Here is a 20,000-nt window from a genome sequence, read left to right as displayed (position 1 = left end):
GCCGTGTCTCTGCGTCGCGTCGTCCCTGTCGAACCGACGACTGGACGTCAGAGCGAAGGTGTGTGAAGGTGAGCAGCCCCACCGGCGCTCCCCAGGGGAACGCCGTGCCCACGCTCCGCCCCCCCTGGGCTCCCCCAGAGGCCTCTCCCTGATCCGAGACCCCCCCCGCCCCCCCGCCGCCCTGTAGGTCACGTAGTGAACAACCACTTCAGGAGAGAGGAGGAGGAGAGGGGAGGAGAGAGGGGAAAAAGGCGCGCGTGAAAGAGAACGCCATGGGGGGCCTGGCCTACTTTCAGACTTTACCGCCCGCCTCCTCCTCCTCTTTCTCCTCCTACTCCTCTTCTGTCTCCTCCTCTTCCTCCTCAGGCTCCTCCTCCTCTGTCTCCTCTTCTTCCTCCTCCGCCTCCTTCTCTGACCCCTCCTACTCCTCTTCCTCCTCCTCCTCTGTCACCCCCCACCCCCCCCTCCTCCCTCCTCCTCCTCCTCCTGCTCTGTCTCCTACTCCTCTGTCCCCTCCTCCCCTCCTCCTCCCTCCCCCCTCCTCCTCCTCCTCCTCCCTCCCCCTCCTCCTCCTCCTCCCTCCTCCTCCTGCTCTGTCTCCTCCTCCTCCTCCTCCTCCTCCCTCCCCCCCCCTCCTCCTCCTCCTCTGTCTCCCCCCCCCCCTCCTCCTCCCTCCCCTCCTCCTCCTCCTCCCTCCCCCTCCTCCTCCTCCTCCTCCTCCTCCTCCTCCCTCCCCCCTCCTCCTCCTCCTCCCTCCCCCCTCCTCCTCCTCCTCCTCCTCCCTCCCCCCTCCTCCCCCTCCTCTCTCCCCCACGGGCCCCAGACAGCGACAATAAGTGGTCTTAAAATGGACGTCTCGGTTGGCGGTTGTTTGAGATGTCAGCGAGCCTCGCACGCACACGCTGGTGGTCCGGGGACCATCAGCGGTGGTCCCCTCAGCGTGTGTGGTGCCTGGGCCTCCCCCCCAGCCCCCACTCGGGGGGGGGGGGGGGGGGGGGGGTGGAGGGCAACAACGGCGGAGGAATGAAGGGGCATCGATCTGGAATCACGGCGGCGTTTTGAGACTCGCTGGCGGAGCGAGTCTTCTTCAAGTGCGCTAAAATGGAGGCGCACCTAGGATCTGCCTCTGTTGTTTCCCTCGCTGCAATTATCTCTCCCTCTCGCTCCGTAATCTCTTCGTTCTCCCGCTCACATTTTTTACACTCCCTTGCCCCTTTCTCTCCCTCTCTCCCCTCCCTCTCTCTCTGTGTTCTCCCTCTCTCTCTCTCACTTATAACGGCCCAGTGTTATGTGTACTCGTAAAGTGTGCGAAGAGTGTGTAAGACCCGCCCCCCTCCGCCTCCAACACACACACACTCGCACACACACACACACACACACACACACACACACACACACACACACGTACACACACACACACACACACACACACACACACACACACACACACACACACACACAAACACACACACACAGATCTCTCTACGTCTGTCGCTCTACTCGTCAGCCTTGCCAGCTGTGCGTTTATCTTAGGAAACCGAGAACCCAGAACCCAGAAGTGAGAACCTAGAGACAGATCTGAGTGAGGTATGACAAGAGCCTGCTGTTCCCCCCTCTAGCTGCTGGACACCACACATTTACTCTCATTGACGAGAGAACATCACTGGATGGACAGGAGACCCGTTTTAGCAGTACCAGTCTGTCTACCGGCACCAGTAACACCTAGTTTGGGTACTCCAAGCCCTTTCTGCCGGCGATTTGAATTCGCCCTGCAGAAGTGTCTGGAGAAGAGCAATACATTTCTTTTTGCTTCCAATACATTTTTCCGGGAGCCAATCACAAAGCTGCCTTCCCCCCCCCCTGGCGCGCTATTGGCTGGTTTAACACAAAGACGACAGGGAGGCGACGGCAAGCAGCCAATTGTGTACAGCCGTTGATCACGCCTCTTGTGCTGGAGAAATTGACAGCAGCCTCCCCAGACCAACATGCAATCTACGACTGATCTTGGTCTGGCAGCAGTCAGGCAGAGGAGCACCTGCACCACACAGAACGGTTTCGGGTGATGCTTGCGGATGACGTCTGAGTCATGGAGAGGTGTTTGTTTGTTTTGCATGAGGCCTCCAGAAAAAACCTGTTGAATGGCTGATGTGAAGATAACTAGGGGGGGTTGGCGTACCAGACTTGGCTCTCAGCCGGCCCACCTCGGGACATGCACACGTCCAGCCCAGCCGCGGCTTTTATGGGCCCTGGCCAGGGGCCACACGGCGAGGGGTCATGTTAAAAACAGATTCAGGACAAATTTAACGCGTTACCGCAAACATTGTGGTCCATTGCCACGCAGGCGGAGCTGGGGGGGGGGGGGGGGGGGGGCAGGGGTGTGTGTCGGCGGAGATTTACCAGTGTATAAATATACGTTGTGTCCTGTGTGCCAGTCTCTCTGCCTGGGTTTCCCCCTCATCGTCATGGGCGAGGCCGATAACAAACAGCAATGAAGGGGAAAGTAAAGAACATTGCAAGGGAAAGAAAAGTTATTCAGGAAAATGTGACACACACAAGTGTGTGTGTGTGTGTGTGTGTGTGTGTGTGTGTGTGTGTGTGTGTGTGTGTGTGTGTGTGTGTGTGTGTGTGTGTGTGTGTGTGTGTGTGTGTGTGTGTGTGTTTGCGTACGTGCGTGCGTGTGCGTGCCGTGCGTGCCGTGCCTGCGTGCGTGTGTGTGTGTCTGTGTGTGTGGGGGTAAGACATCCAGACAACAACAATGTTATCAGCAGGGACATCTAGGTCTGTTGTTGTAGTAGCAGCCAAAGGGAAGGTGCTATTCTGGACTCAGCAGATCAGAAGAGATGGGAGGAGATGTGAGGAGATGATAGGGGGGTTGTGGAGTCTTTAATGCCACTGACTGCCACCTCCATTCAGGCAAATTTGAGGTGGAGAAAGCTTTTGAAATTGAGATGCCTGTTGTCAATGCTGCCCACTGAAACTCAAACTAAAGAGAAGCCTATTGTTTTGCTCTCTCTCTCTCTCTCTCTCTCTCTCTCTCTCTCTCTCTCTCTCTCTCTCTCTCTCTCTCTCTCTCTCTCTCTCTCTCTCTCTCTCTCTCTCTCTCTCTCTCTCTCTCTCTCTCTCTCTCTCAATTCAACAATTGAAGGGCTTTATTGTCACCAACAATACAAAGCAATAAAATAACATAACAACAACAGTGTAAATAATAATAATACATTCATAAACAATATTAATCTCTGTCCATCACTCCACCTCTCTCTCTACCTATCTCTCTCTCTCCGTATAATAATACTTGGAGGACAATTCTGTCTTATTATATATGTATATTAATACAGATATACATATATAATAATACTGATATATATGCAACACACACACACACACACACACACACACGGATGAGGAGTTCAATGTTCGGGTGCTCAATGAAGCAGGGAGAGAGACAAACTGAGGGAGAGAGAGGGGGAGAGAGAGGGGGAGAGAGAGGCACACAAACATTGATGTGGAAAGAGAGTGGGCGGGTCTGGGAATGTACTCAGTGCCTCATCCAGCTGTGCAAATGGCTAATATGCAAATCAAATAAAGTCCTGTGCACGTATACACCCACACAAACACACATGCACGAACACGCATGCAGGCGCGCGCACACACAGACAAACATACACACACACACACAGACTAACAAACACGCATGCACACACACAAACTTACAAACATGCACACACACACACACACACACACACACACACACACACACACACACACACACACACACACACACACACACACACACACACCGGAGGACGACAGATGTGGGCTACACAAGAAGAAAAGGACAAGGCTTTAAAACAGAATCCACGACGGTATCCGCCAACATGGCCGCCACCAGCTCCACAACACGCTGGATGACAGCAGACTCCTCCCCCTTCCTCCCCGACAAGAGCAGCGCGAGTCCTACCGCAATACAATGGCGCAGCGGGACAATGTATAGACACTCCTCATCCCAGGAAATACCACTGGATCACCACAACCTCTCTCTCTCTGTCCAGCTCCCTGTGTGTCTCTCTGTCGCTCTGACGCTCTCTCGCTCTCGCTCTCGCTCTCTCTCTATCTCTCTCTCTCTCTCTCTGTCCAACTCCCTGTCTCTCTCTGTCACTCTCTCTCTCTCTCTCTGTCCAACTCTCTCTGTGTCTCTCTCTGTCGCTCCCTCCCTCCCTCTCTCTCTCTCTCTCTCTCTCTCTTTCTCTCTGTCGCTCCCTCCCTCCCTCTCTCTCTCTCTTTCTCTCTGTCGCTCCCTCCCTCCCTCTCTCTCTCTCTCTCTCTCTCTCTCTCTCTCTGTCCAGCTCCCTGTATGTCTCTCTATCTCTCCCTCTCTCTCTCAGTGACCTTTAGACCTCACTGTTCGGTGAGGGATGAAAGCGAAAAAACTGCTGCTGTAGGGGCGAGTGAGAGAGAGAGAGACAGAGAGACATAGACAGAGACAGAGAGAGAGAGAGAAGGCTGTAAACTAGACTCCAAAGAGGCCTCTTTAAGAAAGGACAACATTATGGAGAGGAGAAGGGAGGGGAGGGGAGGAGAGGAGGAGAGGAGAGGAGAGGAGAGGAGAGGAGAGGAGAGGAGAGGAGAGGAGAGGAGTGGAGAGGAGGAGAGGAGGGGAGGAGAGAGGAGGAGCGGAGAGGAGGGGAGAGGAGAGGAGAGGGGAGGAGAGGAGAGGAGAGGAGGAGAGGAGGGGAGGAGAGAGGAGAGGAGAGGAGCGGAGAGGAGGAGGGGAGAGGAGAGGAGAGGAGAGGAGAGGAGAGGAGAGGAGGAGGGGAGAGGAGAGGGGAGGGGAGGAGGGGAGAGGAGAGGAGAGGAGAGGAGGGGAGAGGAGAGGAGAGGAGAGGAGAGGAGAGGGGAGGAGGGGAGAGGAGAGGAGAGGAGAGGAGAGGAGAGGAGAGGAGAGGAGAGGAGAGGAGAGGAGGGGGGAGAGGAGAGGGGAGGAGAAAGGGGTAACCCACCCTTGGGGTATCGTTAAGTCTCGTTTACAAGCAAGGCGAAGGGGAGGAGGAGAGGGAGGAGGAGTAGGAATAGGAGGGGGAAAACAAAGGACAGACAGAAAAGGAGGGAAAGTGAAGACGGTTGGAGCTGAGGATAATTCGCTCCATGCAGTGGAGCCTGAAGCCCTGACTGGAGAGCCTGAGATGAGGAGTGCAGGAAGAGACTCACGCACCACTTGAGACTTCCCCCGGGGCACGTCGCTGGAATGCAATAACCAGAAACATCAAGTTATGGCAAGAGGGAGGAGCCTGACTAGATATAACCTGTCAATCATTCTTGGGAGTGGAGTCAGGATTGGTTCAATCGAGGACACGGTGCCCGGGACAAAGGTTTTCTGGAGATGGAGACACTCCTCTGTTTCGACCACATGCCGATAGTGACGACATCACAGGCGGTTGAACAACTGTAGCTTCCTGGCCGCATCACTATAACAACCTGAACCAAAGCAATACTCAACCAACTCAGATCCGATCGCTAAACTTGCCATTCCTAGCCCAAGTTCAACCGTCTTTGTAACACGCCCTGTCTTCCAAGAGCTCGGTCGGAACCAACGATGTTGTCAACAACAGCAGAACTTGGTCTGAGGAAACTTGGTCTGAAGATCGTATTTAATTAGTACTTACTCATATAACAACCTTATAACAACCTCTGTCTCTCTCTCTCTCTCTCTCTCTCTCTCTCTATGGCAAGCCGAATTGACATTTATTAACTACGTTTGACTATCCGGAATTTACATTGCAGATATCTGCAATTCAGTTTCGCCTAGTCAAAACTAACATCTCGGATATCCGCAACTACATTCCTCCTATCCGCAATTGTCATTTCAGATATCCACAAAGACATTCCTCCTAGGCGAAATGACGTCATTTTCGCCATTCATGTCTATGGGGTTTCTCATTGCGGATATCTACAATTCAGTTGCGGATATCCACTTTGTGAATTACGGATATCTGCAACTGAATTGTAGATATCTGTAATTCCAGTTTGAGATATCTACAATTTGATTCTGACTAGTCATAATTCCAGTTCAAGATATCTTTAATTCACCTCAATTCAAGATATCTACATGTCCCTTTTCAGATATCTTAAATTAAGTTTTGACTAGGCAAAATTAAGTTGTAGATATCTCTAACTGGAGTTACGACTAGGCGAAATGACGTTGTAGATATCTCTAACTGGAGTTACGACTAGGCGAAATGACGTTGTAGATATCTAATATCAAGTTATAGATATCTTGAAAGGAATTTTGATTAGAGATATCTACAATTGTAGATATCTTTAACTTTCATTCTGCCTAGGCGAAACTGAATTAAAGATATCTTGAATTCGAGTTTTGACTAGGCTAAATGACGTTTCAGATATCTCTAATGACAAATTATAGGACCGTTTACTTTAGGCGGGAGCGGAGCAGCTCTCTCTCCACACATCCCCTGTGTGTGGGCTTGTTCAATTTCATGGCATTTTCTCGTGATCTTTTCGATCACAGCCAACGCCATGACTGCTCCTTTCTTATTCCATTCGGAAATGAACCCACTTCTTCTTTGATTATGGCGGCAAGGGGAAATGACGTATTTCTGGATATCTAAAACGTAATGCCCAACACTCAAATGACGTTTGAGATATCTTTAACTTTCATTCTGCCTAGGCAAAACTGAATTACAGATATCTGCAATTGTCATTTAAGATGTGTGACGAGTTGAATGTCGTTTTCCGTGAAGTCATTACAGATCCAGACGTCTCCCCCCTCTCAGGCCCACGCCTCTCGGGACCGTCCGAAGTGAGCTGGGATGTTTGGGATCCATCGCTATGGCGATGCCAGCCGAGCGAGGCAGAACGAGAGCGGCGACCGAGAGAGTCCTAAAACAAGGTCCGCTCTGTCCGTCCCGCCTAGCTCCTCCCCCCGCCCCTCCCCTCCTTCCTACCCTCCCCCCTCCCCTCCCCCTTACCCTCACCCCCTCTAAATAAACGTGTGAACTTGGGAAGCGGGCGGGCCGGGGGCTGGGGGCTTGGGGGGGGGGCACAGAGAAGCTCTCAGCTGGGGGGGGGGGGGGGGGGGGCCCACCAGGTCAGCCCCGCCCTCCGCCGTGGGACACAGGGTCTGTGTGTGGTCTGACGGACGGGCGGCACGCCATCAACACGGGGGCCTCCCCGTTCACCGCCATGAAGAGGGGGGGGGGGGGGGGGGGGGCGTTCGCTGCCATGGAGAGAGGGGGGGGGGGACTAGAGAGAGATCAGAGAGAGGGGGGGGGGGACTAGAGAGAGATCAGAGAGAGGGGGGGGGGGACTAGAGAGAGATCAGAGAGAGGGGGGGGGGGACTAGAGAGAGATCAGAGAGAGGGGGGGGGGGGACTAGAGAGAGATCAGAGAGAGGGGGGGGGGGGCTAGAGAGAGATCAGAGAGAGGGGGGGGGGGACTAGAGGGAGATCAGAGAGAGGGGGGGGGGGACTAGAGAGAGATCAGAGAGAGGGGGGGGGGGACTAGAGAGAGATAAGAGAGAGGGGGGGGGGGACTAGAGAGAGATCAGAGAGAGGGGGGGGGGACTAGAGAGAGATCAGAGAGAGGGGGGGGGGGGACTAGAGAGAGATCAGAGAGGGGGGGGGGGGGGACTAGAGAGAGATCAGAGAGAGGGGGGGGGACTAGAGAGAGATCAGAGAGAGGGGGGGGGGGACTAGAGAGAGATCAGAGAGAGGGGGGGGGGGACTAGAGAGAGATCAGAGAGAGGGGGGGGGACGGACAAGAGAGAGATCAGAGAGAGGGGGGGGGGTGACCCATTCACCGGCATGGAGAGGGGGGGGGGGGGGGGACTAGAGAGAGACCAGAGAGAGATAGATAGATTGGAAAGAGATCAGAAAGAGAGGAACATGAGGAGAGACAAGAGAGAGAGAGATAGATCAGAGAGGGGGAGACTAGAGAGAGCAAGAGAAAGAAAGCCCAGCGAGGGAGAGAAAGAGACACACACCAGGAACGACAGAGAGAGAGAGAGAGAGAGAGAGAGAGAGAGAGAGAGAGAGAGAGAGAGAGAGAGAGAGAGAGAGAGAGAGAGAGAGAGAGAGAGAGAGAGAGAGAGAGAGAGAGAGAGAGAGAGAGAGAGAGAGAGAGAGAGAGAGAGAGAGAGAGACGCTGTCCAGGAACTCCTCCGCGTGACTCCGCCCCTCCTCCCCCAAAACAACATGGCCGATGTTGACGTCCTAATTCTGTGTGGTTGGTCTGGACTTATTCAGCGGTGCTTTAGCCTAATAGAAACCCCACACTGGGCTCCCAGGGCCTGTCCCCCCCGCTGCCTCCACCACAGTGACGTGTGTCCGCGTGGGTTACTAGAAGGACAGAGTGCAAAGGTGGTGGAGCTGCTTGTTGATTTGGTTTTAGCGCTGCAGGACAAACATCTAATTCCGCTTATTAACACAGTCCTTTTAGATTTGAGTGGCTGAGGGTGCATGTGTGTTTCTGTGTGTGCGTGCGTGTGTCAAATATGTGTGTGCAAATGTGTGTGTGTGTGTGCATGTTTGCCTGCCTGCGTACGCGTGGGAGAGTGTGTACGTGTGCCAATATCTGTGTGTGTGCATGTGTTTGTGTGTGTGTGTGTGTGTGTGTGTGTGTGTGTGTGTGTGTGTGTGTGTGTGTGTGTGTGTGTGTGTGTGTGTGTGTGTGTGTGTGTGTGTGTGTGTGTGTGTTTGCCTGCGTGCGTACCGGTGCGTGCGTGTGTATGTGGGCCAATATGCATGTGTGTGTGTGTGTGTGTGTGTGTGTGTGTGTGTGTGTGCGTGCGTGCGTGTGTGCGCGTGCGTGTGCATGTGCATGTGTGTGCGTGTACATGCGTACATGTGGGTGCATGTGTTTGTGTTTGTGTGCTTGTTTACACATACCAGCTTATCTTTCGGACTACACTAGCCCGTGACATGCAGGGAGCAAACAGGAACGCCACCGATAGCCACTGGACACTCTAACCACAGCGTCAACAACAACAGCAGCAGTGAAATGCGGGACCACAACAACATGATAACCACTGTGAGAAGATGGACTACTGCTAAAACAACAGTACGGAGCGACCAGACACGCGTTCACACTGTCTGTGGTTTCCCATAATGCATTGCTTCCCTCTCCTCCCATATCTTTAACCACACCACCAAACACAGCCATAAACCCTGTCTCCAATACCTAACCTCAAAGTGAACTTGGCCGACTCAAATTAAATACCTTACCTCAAAGTGAACTTAGGCATCTGAAATGATACCTTACCCCAAAGTGAACTTAGCCATCTCAAAAATGTTACCTAACCGCGCAGTGAAAAAGCCCACACCTAATCTTAACTTAGCTATTTGATAGCTTTTGTCTAAACTTCATCATTTAGATGGAATTTTTCAGGCGGTGGTCAATTGGAAGTCAGTTAAGGTAGACCTAAACGAAAAACATTCCCCCAAGGCATTGTGGGTAATAAGCACCATTAGAAGCACCATTAGAAGTAGCCTCATGCTGACAATTCATTTTCAGGGCATAACCATCTGGGCGTCTTTCTGGTCGTGTTGTCCCTCGGTGAGTCTGTGGGACGACAAAAACAACAACAACACGACAGGCTTCTCCTGAGTCAATAAACGGATAAACAACAAGATGGTGGATGGCTCGCTGTGAAAACACAACCCTCTTCAGCGACATTGTTCTAAAACATCATCGCTCAAAGTGGACCAGCACTCTGAATCAGCCAACAGAATAAAACATTTTGAATATATAAATATATGAAATACATATATCAACATAATCAAGTGAAGGAAGAGATGAAATAGCAATAGAAAGAAAGAAAGAGATCAATTCAAAAGGGAGAAAGAACGGAAAGTGACAAGATATGTCATCCAACTGCCTTTTAGGTAGCTTGTTAGCCCAGAGCTAGCATCCACTTGACTGACCTTTCCGGCTGTTGGGCTAACTGCCTCCATTTCCCCTCCGAGTGTGTTTCTTCTGCTGTGGCCTTTACCCTACTGCACTCCTCACATCTGACCCAGTCCATTCCCCCCTCCCTCCTCCCCCGGTCCAAAGGTATACAGCCCCCCCCCCCCCCCCCCCCCCCCCCCCCCCACACACACACCCCTCCTCCTCTCCCCTCCACTGGAACAAAGATGGCCGCTAGTTGAATTAGGCAGGTTATGGGGCCGGACGGGTGCACACTAAAAAGGTTAATGGTTAATCTGAGCTAGAGGGGTCAGTGGGCCAAGCTGCACATACACACACACACACACACACACACACACACACACACACACACACACACACACCACACACACTCACACACACACACAGAACTGAGAGAGACAGAGAGAGAGAGAGAGAGAGAGAGAGAGAGAGAGAGAGAGAGAGAGAGAGAGAGAGAGAGAGAGAGAGAGAGAGAGAGAGGGAGAGAGGACATAAGGAAAGGAAGGAAGGAAGGATGGATAAATGTGCGAGCAAGAGAGAGCCATAAAACAACTATCACAATTCAACAGCAAAACTAAAGCAAAGCACGGAAACCAAACATTGGATTGGGGCCAATCCCGTGCTTATCCCCAGTCATGTGACCATGGCAACGAGGAAGCCCAGCGGGCGCAGGTCAGAGATGAGCGGGGCTGGATAGTTAGCCGTGGTCACATGACTCAGGAATGCTGTTCCCTGATTATCTTCAAGGGACAGAAAACGTCTGGTATCGGGACTAAGAATAGTTCTCCTGTTCAGACCTCATGTGTTGACGGTTCTGAGGACAGCGTGTCCCGCACGCTATCAGATCCTCCATCACAACATGTGCGGGAGTGATGTGACACTAGATGACACGACGTGACACGAGGCTTCCTTTCCCGAGGTGCGGCGAACAGAACGCACGCCGGTGAAAGAGGAGGCTAGCCCCGCGGAGGCTCAAGCTCGAGACGCCTCAATAATGCAGGGGAACAGCATGTAGGAAGGAGGCTGACTAAGGACTGATGAGGACGTGTCTCTGGACTCAACACCAGATCTACAGCCCGGTAGCCCAGCTCGAGGGCTCGGTTGGGGCAGCGTGAAGCAAGAAAGACGACAACACCAAGGGATCCGTCTAAAAGTGTTCTGAAACAAACTAATTGGACAAATATTTCAATGCATCCAAAGAAATTAATTGATAATTTTTTTTTTTTTTTAAATGATAGAGCCCGTTTCTGAATTACAATCGACAACTTTAGGAAATCCTGAAATGCAATAACATTAACAAGAGGTATTTTTTGTTTATTGACAAAATAGGAGTCTGATTAACAGGAAGACCAAACGAGCACAGATCATTTAAAACCCAGATCCGGTCGGCCCACTGTCCTTTTCCCCACATTAGACGGAATTAGTGCTTGTGTTTGAAAAAAAGCGGGTTGCTATAAGCAGGTCGCTATCACCGAGTCCTCGGGCTTATTAACCACCACGCAGTGCTGGAAGAGCCAGGCCGCCCCCCCCGCTGGCATTCTGGGAAATGTTTTCACGTCGCCATTTTATTAATAGGCTTCCTGTTCCCCATGGCTCTGAAGACACACTGCTCAGGAACGTAATGCTTCAATACCATCCGACAACGGATGCTTCTGGTCCGTTATTCTGATTGGCATCGGAGCCGTTGGTAAACAAACACACGATAAAACCACACACCCGTGACCGAAACTCGTTTCATTTATGGTATTATTGTGCCGCCAGTCTCAAAGTACGCTAGCCTGTGTTGCGCGGGCAACTGTCCTGCTGTCCTGAGGAACTTTAGTGCCTGTCGGACGGACGATGATTGGTTCGCAATAAATGTACTTGCTTCAGGGCGCTGTGTGATTACTTTGCTAAATCTTACTCTGTAGTTCAAGTTACCGTTGTAGTGACCACATTTTTGCCTGGTATCTAACACCGCCCCTAGCTGTTCCTAAATCCCTGTAAACCAGGGGCTCTGGGGGGCTTATTGCTGCCTTATAACCGCAGACCGGTCTACCCTTCCCCCCCTAAAGCCAGCGTACTGAACGTACTGAAGTCTGAAGTCTGAAGAACCGACGCCATCCGCTCCGACTCGATACGTTCTGTGAAGAAGAAGACCAGGAGAAGTGCCGGCTGCTTGGAGGACAACCTTGCTTCCATCACGTCTAAACATTGACTCACTCAACAGACGCTCTCGTCCGCAGCGGCTCGCGTTGGCTCAGATAACCTATAGAAACATCTCGGACGCCACGAGCGGGCAGTGAGCTGTGAGGGCCAGAGGTCGAGGCCTCCGACCAGTCCAGTTCTGCCAACCCCTTAAGAGTGTGAGACTCTCTCACACTCTTTCTCTCCCGGGGCCGCACCGCCGCACCCGGAACGGTGACAGCGTTCAGCGCGGAGCGGGGACGCTGAACTTTATGCGATGACGTGGAGAACAATGGGCGCAGCTCGTTTGCGGGTTACCATAACAACAACATCCCCACGGTTCGCCGCCATGCAGGAGTCGTACACCGGGGGGGGGGGGGGGGGGGGGGGGGGGGGCGACTATCCGTGTGCGTTCCTGGGGTTGAACACTCCGGGGCCAGGTACGACCCCGGGGGCCCTATGAGGGGGGCCGGACAACAGGGAGGGGGGGGGGGGGGGCAAAGGGACCCTAGTCCAGGATAAGCCGCACTGGTATGCAACTGGAGTGCTCCGCCTCCTCGGCCCGCTGAGGGGGCCCTGCCAGCGCCGGACATTCCAGAGGGCCCCCCCGACCCCACTCAGGTCCTCTGACCCCACTCAGGTCCTCCGACGTTGGAGACGGTAGGGCGGGTGGAAAGTGTCCGAGCACGCGTCTCGTTTACCGCCTCCCCGTCGCAGCGCTTCCTCTGGGAGGAGCCTGCCTGTAACCGAGTCGTCTCCCCGCTGAAAGGAGCAATTATGTAACGTTATTGCTGTTATTGTAATTTGTCTGCTATTCAGTCATCTTGGGTGACACTGAGAGGAGCACGCACCCTAGGGTCCTGGTAGGACAGGCTCTATGATAGATAGGGTCCAGGTAGGACAGGCTCTATGATAGATAGGGTCCAGGTAAGACAGGCTCTATGATAGATAGGGTCCAGGTAGGACAGGCTCTATGATAGATAGGGTCCAGGTAGGACAGGCTCTATGATAGATAGGGTCCAGGTAAGACAGGCTCTATGATAGATAGGGTCCAGGTAGGACAGGATCTATGATAGATAGGGTCCCAGGTAGGACAGGATCTATGATAGATAGGGTCCCAGGTAGGACAGGATCTATGATAGATAGGGTCCCAGGTAGGACAGGCTCTATGATAGATAGGGTCCAGGTAAGACAGGCTCTATGATAGATAGGGTCCGGGTAAGACAAGATCTATGATAGATAGGATCCCAGGTAAGACAGGATCTATGATAGATAGTTTCCCAACTAAGACAGGATCTATGATAGATAGGATCCCAGGTAAGACAGGATCTATGATAGATAGGGTCCAGGTAAGACAGGCTCTATGATAGATAGGGTCCGGGTAAGACAGGATCTATGATAGATAGGATCCCAGGTAAGACAGGATCTATGATAGATAGTTTCCCAACTAAGACAGGATCTATGATAGATAGGATCCCAGGTAAGACAGGATCTATGATAGATAGGGTCCAGGTAAGACAGGATCTATGATAGATAGTTTCCCAACTAAGACAGGATGTATGATAGATAGTTTTCCAACTAAGACAGGATCTATGATAGAGCATACATACTAGCGGATCAGGTCTAGACTGCCAAGTGTTTTATCTGTAAATCAATCCGCTGGCCTGCACATGCAGGCAAACGTGACACACACACACACACACACACACACACACACACACACACACTCATGCCAGCCCTAACCACAATGTACACACATAGCGCAATGCCTTCTGCCTCTGCTGATCCAAAGAGAAACACAGACGAGCCTCTGATGAGAGAGAGAGAGAGAGAGAGAGAGAGAGAGAGAGAGAGAGAGAGAGAGAGAGAGAGAGAGAGAGAGAGAGAGAGAGAGAGAGAGAGAGAGAGAGAGAGAGAGAGAGAGAGAGAGAGAGAGAGAGAGAGAGAGAGAGAAAAAAAGAGAGACAATAAGAGTAAAAGTAAGAGTGAGATTTGTTCATCCAGTCCGTCTGTCCTGAGGTCAATGACTCACGCCTGCTGAGGTCAGACATTCTGTTTCGGCGGGGGGTGTGGTCAGCCGGGGGGGGGGGGGGGTGGCGCTATATTTGTGGGCGCGCGGCCTGGAAAAGAGACTTCGTCTCAGCCCACAGACGGCGGAAAGGAACCCGGCCACAGAGTGACGGTGGCGGGAGACTCAGCCCTGTCACAATAAACACACCACCTCCGGGTTCGTCCTGGTCATCGGTACCCAAACGTTTTGGGACCGGTGATGCTTTACCCAAACACGGCATCCTCGTGCCGGTGTTGTTGGCATAGTGATGATGTTGGGGTAGCGATGATGTCGGGGTAGCGATGATGTTGCCGTAGCGATGATGTTGCCGCAGCGATGATGTTGCGGTAGCGATGATGTTTGGGTAACGAATGCTGTTTCCGTAGGGATGAGTCTGGGTTTCCCGTTGATGTTTGGGTACCGACAATGAAGAAGCAGCAGGTAGGGGGGTCTATGCCCCCCCCCATGGTGAACTCCGGTCACAGCCTCGTGGTCTGGGGGGTCGAACGCCGCTGGGAACGACGTCACGGAAGGGGCCGGTCGTGGGATCTGCACCGGGCTTCGATTCCCCCGGCGGCGGGGAGTGTGTTCTGAGGGACGGCGCGGTTGTGTTTTTAATATTATCACGTCTGTGGAATGCACCGCACATCCCCGGCCGATCGCTGCAGCAGGTTTTTGGGGGGAGGCTTCTGCCAAGGACGGAAAGCAGAGACAGGGCGCTTTCATCTTGTTATTAATTCAAGAAACAAAATAAAGTCCGCTAAACGGAACGAGAGCCGTGCGTCTCCAGCCCTCTGTTCACTGTCGTGATGGCGGGTTGCCATCTGGCTGCCAGTCCTTAACCGTAACCCCCTAGTTGGTGCGGTCGTTTGGGGTTCAGAGGTCGGAAATAAAGCGATATCAGTTGGTTAGGAAACAATAGTGAGGAAAGAGTGACCCACACACACACAAGCACAGATACACACGCATACGTGCACATGCACACATACATACCCTCACACACACACACAGACACACACACACACACAAACATACACACACGCACACACACGCACGGACACACACACACACAAAGACAAGCATGGACACACACACACACACACAAGTTATCTGCAAGCTTTGGCTTAAAGCAAAGTTGGACACGATTATAAAAATTACCCGAATAGACATCTGAGCGCGAGGAGAGGCTGTTTTTCCACCCACTACCTGGCATTATACAGAGAAATTAAGCGGTTTAAGAGAAAAACAAGAGAAAGTGACTCATCCCTCGCCCTGTCCTCTACTGCTCTCTCCCTCTCTGTCTCTCTGTCTCGTAACTAGCTGCAAACCAACCTGTTCGTGAAAACACATCTCAACTCCGATCGGAAGGAACGTACACAAGTGCATGCACAAACTAGGGCTGGGCTAATTTTGATGGTGATTCTGATTTTAGCGCCAAACAATCACAAAACCAATATAATCGAATTATCGATTCCTTTTTTTTTTACCGTTTTTTTTCACTGAATGTTGATAGAAAGTGCAGCTGGACCATATTTTAGACTTGAATATTTTCTTTTTGACTATTTTGTGTATCTTTTTAAGGAGAAATTTCAGTTACGTTCTCAGTCACAAGGTTTTTATTGGGAGAGACATGCTGAATAAATACATCCTGTTTTCAAACTCAAATATAATCTTTTGAATAATCATGATTGCAATTTTGAGATTAGGATTTCTTTCCATATTCAAGCAGCCCCAGCACAAACACACATGCACACACACAGACACACACGCACACAAAACAAACTGTTATGTGTGCCTGGGTTCCCTTGGAGACGAAGGTAAAACTGCTCTAGGGATGGATCGATAGATTTGATTATTCCGATTTTTAGACATGAGATATTTTCACACATATGACCACAACAACATGCTCATCGTTTCCAATCATTTGGAAGCCACCTGAATGTTTCATCGTGTCGTCTGCTCTTCCCTTTGTGGCTTTCCTCCAGCTGCTCTGTTGGAGATATAACCATTTCTTTGAAATCATCCTGGCTGCACCACAAGAAGAGTCTTTTTTTCTCCTCGAACACCAATAACCGGCCAAATCCCAGAAAATGTGTGGCTTCATATCACGATATTCTACCATCCAAGGACTCGTTCCAGCATGGACGGGGGACAGCTGGGCTGCTTCGCGGCTGCGAAGGACATCCTCTGAGATATTTCAACACTTCAGGCTGGCTTCATTTAAGCTCCCATTAAGCCTTTCAGATAAAGAAGCAGAGAATGTCTTCCATTTCCCCCTATGTGTCCACTACCCAGTAGTGCAGACTCCCAGATAGAACGCTGAACGTTACGCAGCCTGTGACCCAAAAACACACCAAAACCAGCTCCAAACAGCCAGCCGAGAGAGATGATTGACAGACGGGTCAACCAGCCATGGTTGGATGCGAAGGAGTTGATTGACGGGTGTCAGAGTGGGCGGGACAGAGTGGTCGACGCGCCGACCAACGCCGCAAACCGCCGCGGTGGCCAGAGATGATTGACAGGTGGAGGTGACGGGATTAAGGAGTTAACGAGACAATTAGGGGTCGCCGACGTCCCCGCGGTGCGTAGAGCCGTGCCAGGGGGCGGCGGCGGCTCGTTGAACATCAAACCTCCGCCCTCCTTCCAGAGCTGCCGCTGCAGACGGCTCTGTTTGTGGCAGGAAGTAATTATCCTCCTTCCAGAGCTGCCGCTGCAGACGGCTCTGTTTGTGGCAGGAAGTCGCGGAGCGTCTCTTTGAAGAGAGGACGCTGTTTCGCAGCAAACAGTCCCCGGAGGAATGCATGAGCGGGCCAGGCCGCCGACGGAGCCAGCGGGGTTTATTTTAAACCTGCCCCCCCCCCCCCAGGGGCCCCCAAGGGCCCTCAGGAGGGGAGCCGGAAGCCGCAATCACGGGACCTTGGGAGGTTATTTGTGAAGCCCTGACCGGAGAGCGTAAACGTCTGTCGGCCGTGACATGCGCTCTGGCTCGCACCGCATGTTTACGGCCGATCTGAGGCCGAGTGACAGTCGGGACGCGGACGGCAGCCTCGACGCTGTAAACAAGCGGTCTCCTGCTGGGCCCCGGGCTGACCGCGCGCACGTGTGTGTGTGTGTGTGTGTGTGTGTGTGTGTGTGTGTGTGTGTGTGTGTGTGTGTGTGTGTGTGTGTGTGTGTGTGTGTGTGTGTGTGTGTGTGTGTGTGTGTGTGTGTGTGTGTGTGTGTATGTGTGTGCGTGTGTGTGTGTGTGGACCCAGTGTCCCCTTTCACAGATGTTTGGAGATCTGGGCCAGAAACAATCCTTCAACAACAACAACAAACCGTCCCCCTGCACACACACGAGAGAGAGAGAGAGAGAGAGAGAGAGAGAGAGAGAGAGAGAGAGAGAGAGAGAGAGAGAGAGAGAGAGAGAGAGAGAGAGAGAGAGAGAGAGAGAGGGGGGAGAGAGAGAGAGGGTGGAGAGAGAGAGGGGGGAGAGAGAGAGGGGGGAGAGAGAGAGAGGGGGGAGAGAGGGGGGGAGCGAGAGAGAGGAAAATACAAGCACAGAATATAGTGAAACAAGCTGTCAAAATTACACTATGGGCCTTCTCTCATTCTCAGCAAAGTTCCTGGTCTCAATGAATCTTCATTAATTTACTTAAGAGTCCCTTGTTAAGGACTTTTCATTAATTCACTTAAGGGTGGGTGATCTTAATGAATCTTCCTTAATTCACTTAAGAGTCCCTTGTTAAGGACTTTTCATTAATTCACTTAAGGGTGGGTGATCTTAATGAATCTTCCTTAATTCACTCAATCAGAGTCTCTTCTTAAGGACCGGTTTTTAATACACGTGGTCTACAATGTGGTCTTAAGGACTCTTCTTTTAGAGTGGTCTCAGGGACTTTTCTTTAATTCACTGAGGAGGGGATCTTAAGGATCCTCGAAGGCCACAGGTTGAACCGGGCTCCTAAGGGGACCTTGAGTTGAGGCCCTGGGAGGTTCTGATGAGCGGGAGGGAAGCCTGCATTAGGGTCGTTTCTGAAAGTGGGATGACGTGTTGTTACGGTATGTCAGGGCGAGGTGTCAAAACCGCGCGGGAACAGGTCGGTTGGCGCCCATCAACGCAGACAGAAAGAAAAAAGGGAGGGCGTGAGAGTTATAGAGGGAGAGAGAGAGAGGGAGAGAGAGAGAGAGAGAGAGAGAGAGAGAGAGAGAGAGAGAGAGAGAGAGAGCTATACATAGACAGCAGTGTACTTTAACAGCAAGTATGCAACATTATACGAGCAGAAGATGAGAATAAATCTCATTTGTACATTGTAAGTATGAACTTATTTACATACTTTTCAAACAATTAATATTCCACGAAAACTTTTTATCTTAATGTTCCCTTTAATTACTCATCTTATTCTCACATATGTCATTTTCATGGCATATAACTTTTTATTTTGTTATTGTATTTTTATATATTATCTGAATTAGTCTCGTATTTTTTTTTTTTTTTGTTGTGCACAGGCGATGATAATGTTAATGTTCCACGGCAATAAAGCTTTGAATGCAATGAAGAGGGAGACAGAGAGAGGCAGAGAGAGAGGGAGAGGGAGGGAGAAAGAGAGAGAGTCAGAGAGAGGGAGAGAGAGACAGTCAGGGAGATGGAGAGGGAGAGCAAGGGTAAGGGAGAGGGACGGAGAGGGCGAGGGAAAGAAAGCGAGAGTGAGGGAGGGAGAGGGAGTGAGAGAAAACGAGGGAGTCAGAGGGGGAGGGAGGGAGAGGGAGAGAGAACGAGGGAAAGAGTGCGAGAGACAGGGAGAGGGAGGGAGGGAGAGGGAGACAAACAGAGTGCGAGAGGGACAGAGTGAGCGATGGAGAGAGAGCTGGGGAGAGAGAGGGAGGACAACGGGGAATATAAGAGAGAGAGGCCGGGGTCAACGTGACTCATCAGTTACAGAACATCTGACTGATATTGGCAATATCATCTCAACATGTTGTCACTGTTTTCTTTTACTCTCTGTAATTAGATTTACAGAGGAAGACGTTGCAGTGTGGATTGAACTGTAATAGCAAGAACAAAAGTAAGGCATGAGGTGGAAAAAAGCTGCACATATCTACCTTTACTTTTTCAATATTTTTCGTCATTAATCAAATTATCAGAAGTGGTAAGGGGGCCAGGGGTCCAGTGGGCAGGGCGTCTCAAAGCCAAAAAGGTTGTGGATTCGATTCCCAAAGTCCACGTCTACCTGTGGACTGGGCAGCAAGATGACCTCACCCTGACCCAATATCAATCATCGGAAGCAGGTTTGGATTAGGGCTGGGCGATATATCGAATATATGCGATGTATCGCGAGATGTTCTCCAGGGGATGTATAAAATGCCCCTATCGCGAACATCGAATATAAATTGGCACGCAATGTTTCTTTTTGCCGCCGGCGGCATACTCGTTGTGCTTTCACACGACGGGGCGACAAGATCTCATACAAAGTGAACGTAGAGACGCGTATCTGCCAATCAGCGTTCAACAGCGTGTCCACTGAGTGACATGTGTAACGTAACAGCCAACCAGCGTTCAACCGTCAAACTCGGTGCAGTGCAGTCCGGGGTGTACTGCAGCACGGAGGAGAAAGTGATTGTTGCCGTTTGCGACTCCCGGAGCTCTATATATAATAATATATAATATAATATAATTGTTTATATAATATCACGGCCAAAAGCTCTGTGCGCCTCCTGATGGCCGTAGCGTGGGGAGCTCTCATAGGGATTGGGCTTCTCAGGGTTTGTTTAACGCACAGCGTTCCCTTCTCTCGCTATTTCCGGTGGCTCTCTAAACACACTCACTCCCCCCGCCCATTGCGAATCCACGAGATTCTCATGGACG

General features: G+C 51.5%; 1 protein-coding gene across 3 annotated transcripts in view; it reads right to left on the bottom strand.

The window, feature by feature from the left end:
• The window catches only part of LOC115551169 (vitamin D3 receptor A), a 67,272-nt gene that overhangs the window by 36,061 nt on the left and 11,211 nt on the right, over nucleotides 1–20,000 (bottom strand). The window contains exon 1 of one of the 3 annotated variants that reach the window (XM_030366757.1): nucleotides 9,936–10,035. The exons of 1 other annotated variant lie outside the window; for it this stretch is intronic. Coding sequence is in view for 1 of the 2 variants with exons in the window: in XM_030366738.1 (XP_030222598.1) it covers nucleotides 2,398–2,464 (67 nt within the window). In the remaining variant the exon portion in view is untranslated. Of the gene's footprint in view, nucleotides 1–2,397; nucleotides 2,617–9,935; nucleotides 10,036–20,000 lie in introns of those variants that run through there. One more of the 3 variants, XM_030366738.1, reaches the window with a different exon arrangement.

Source organism: Gadus morhua, chromosome 1, assembly GCF_902167405.1.
Source record: "Gadus morhua chromosome 1, gadMor3.0, whole genome shotgun sequence".
Classification (NCBI taxonomy): Eukaryota; Metazoa; Chordata; class Actinopteri; order Gadiformes; family Gadidae; genus Gadus; species Gadus morhua.
Note: the sequence above shows the minus strand (reverse complement) of the source record. Positions and strands in the feature narration are given on the sequence as shown.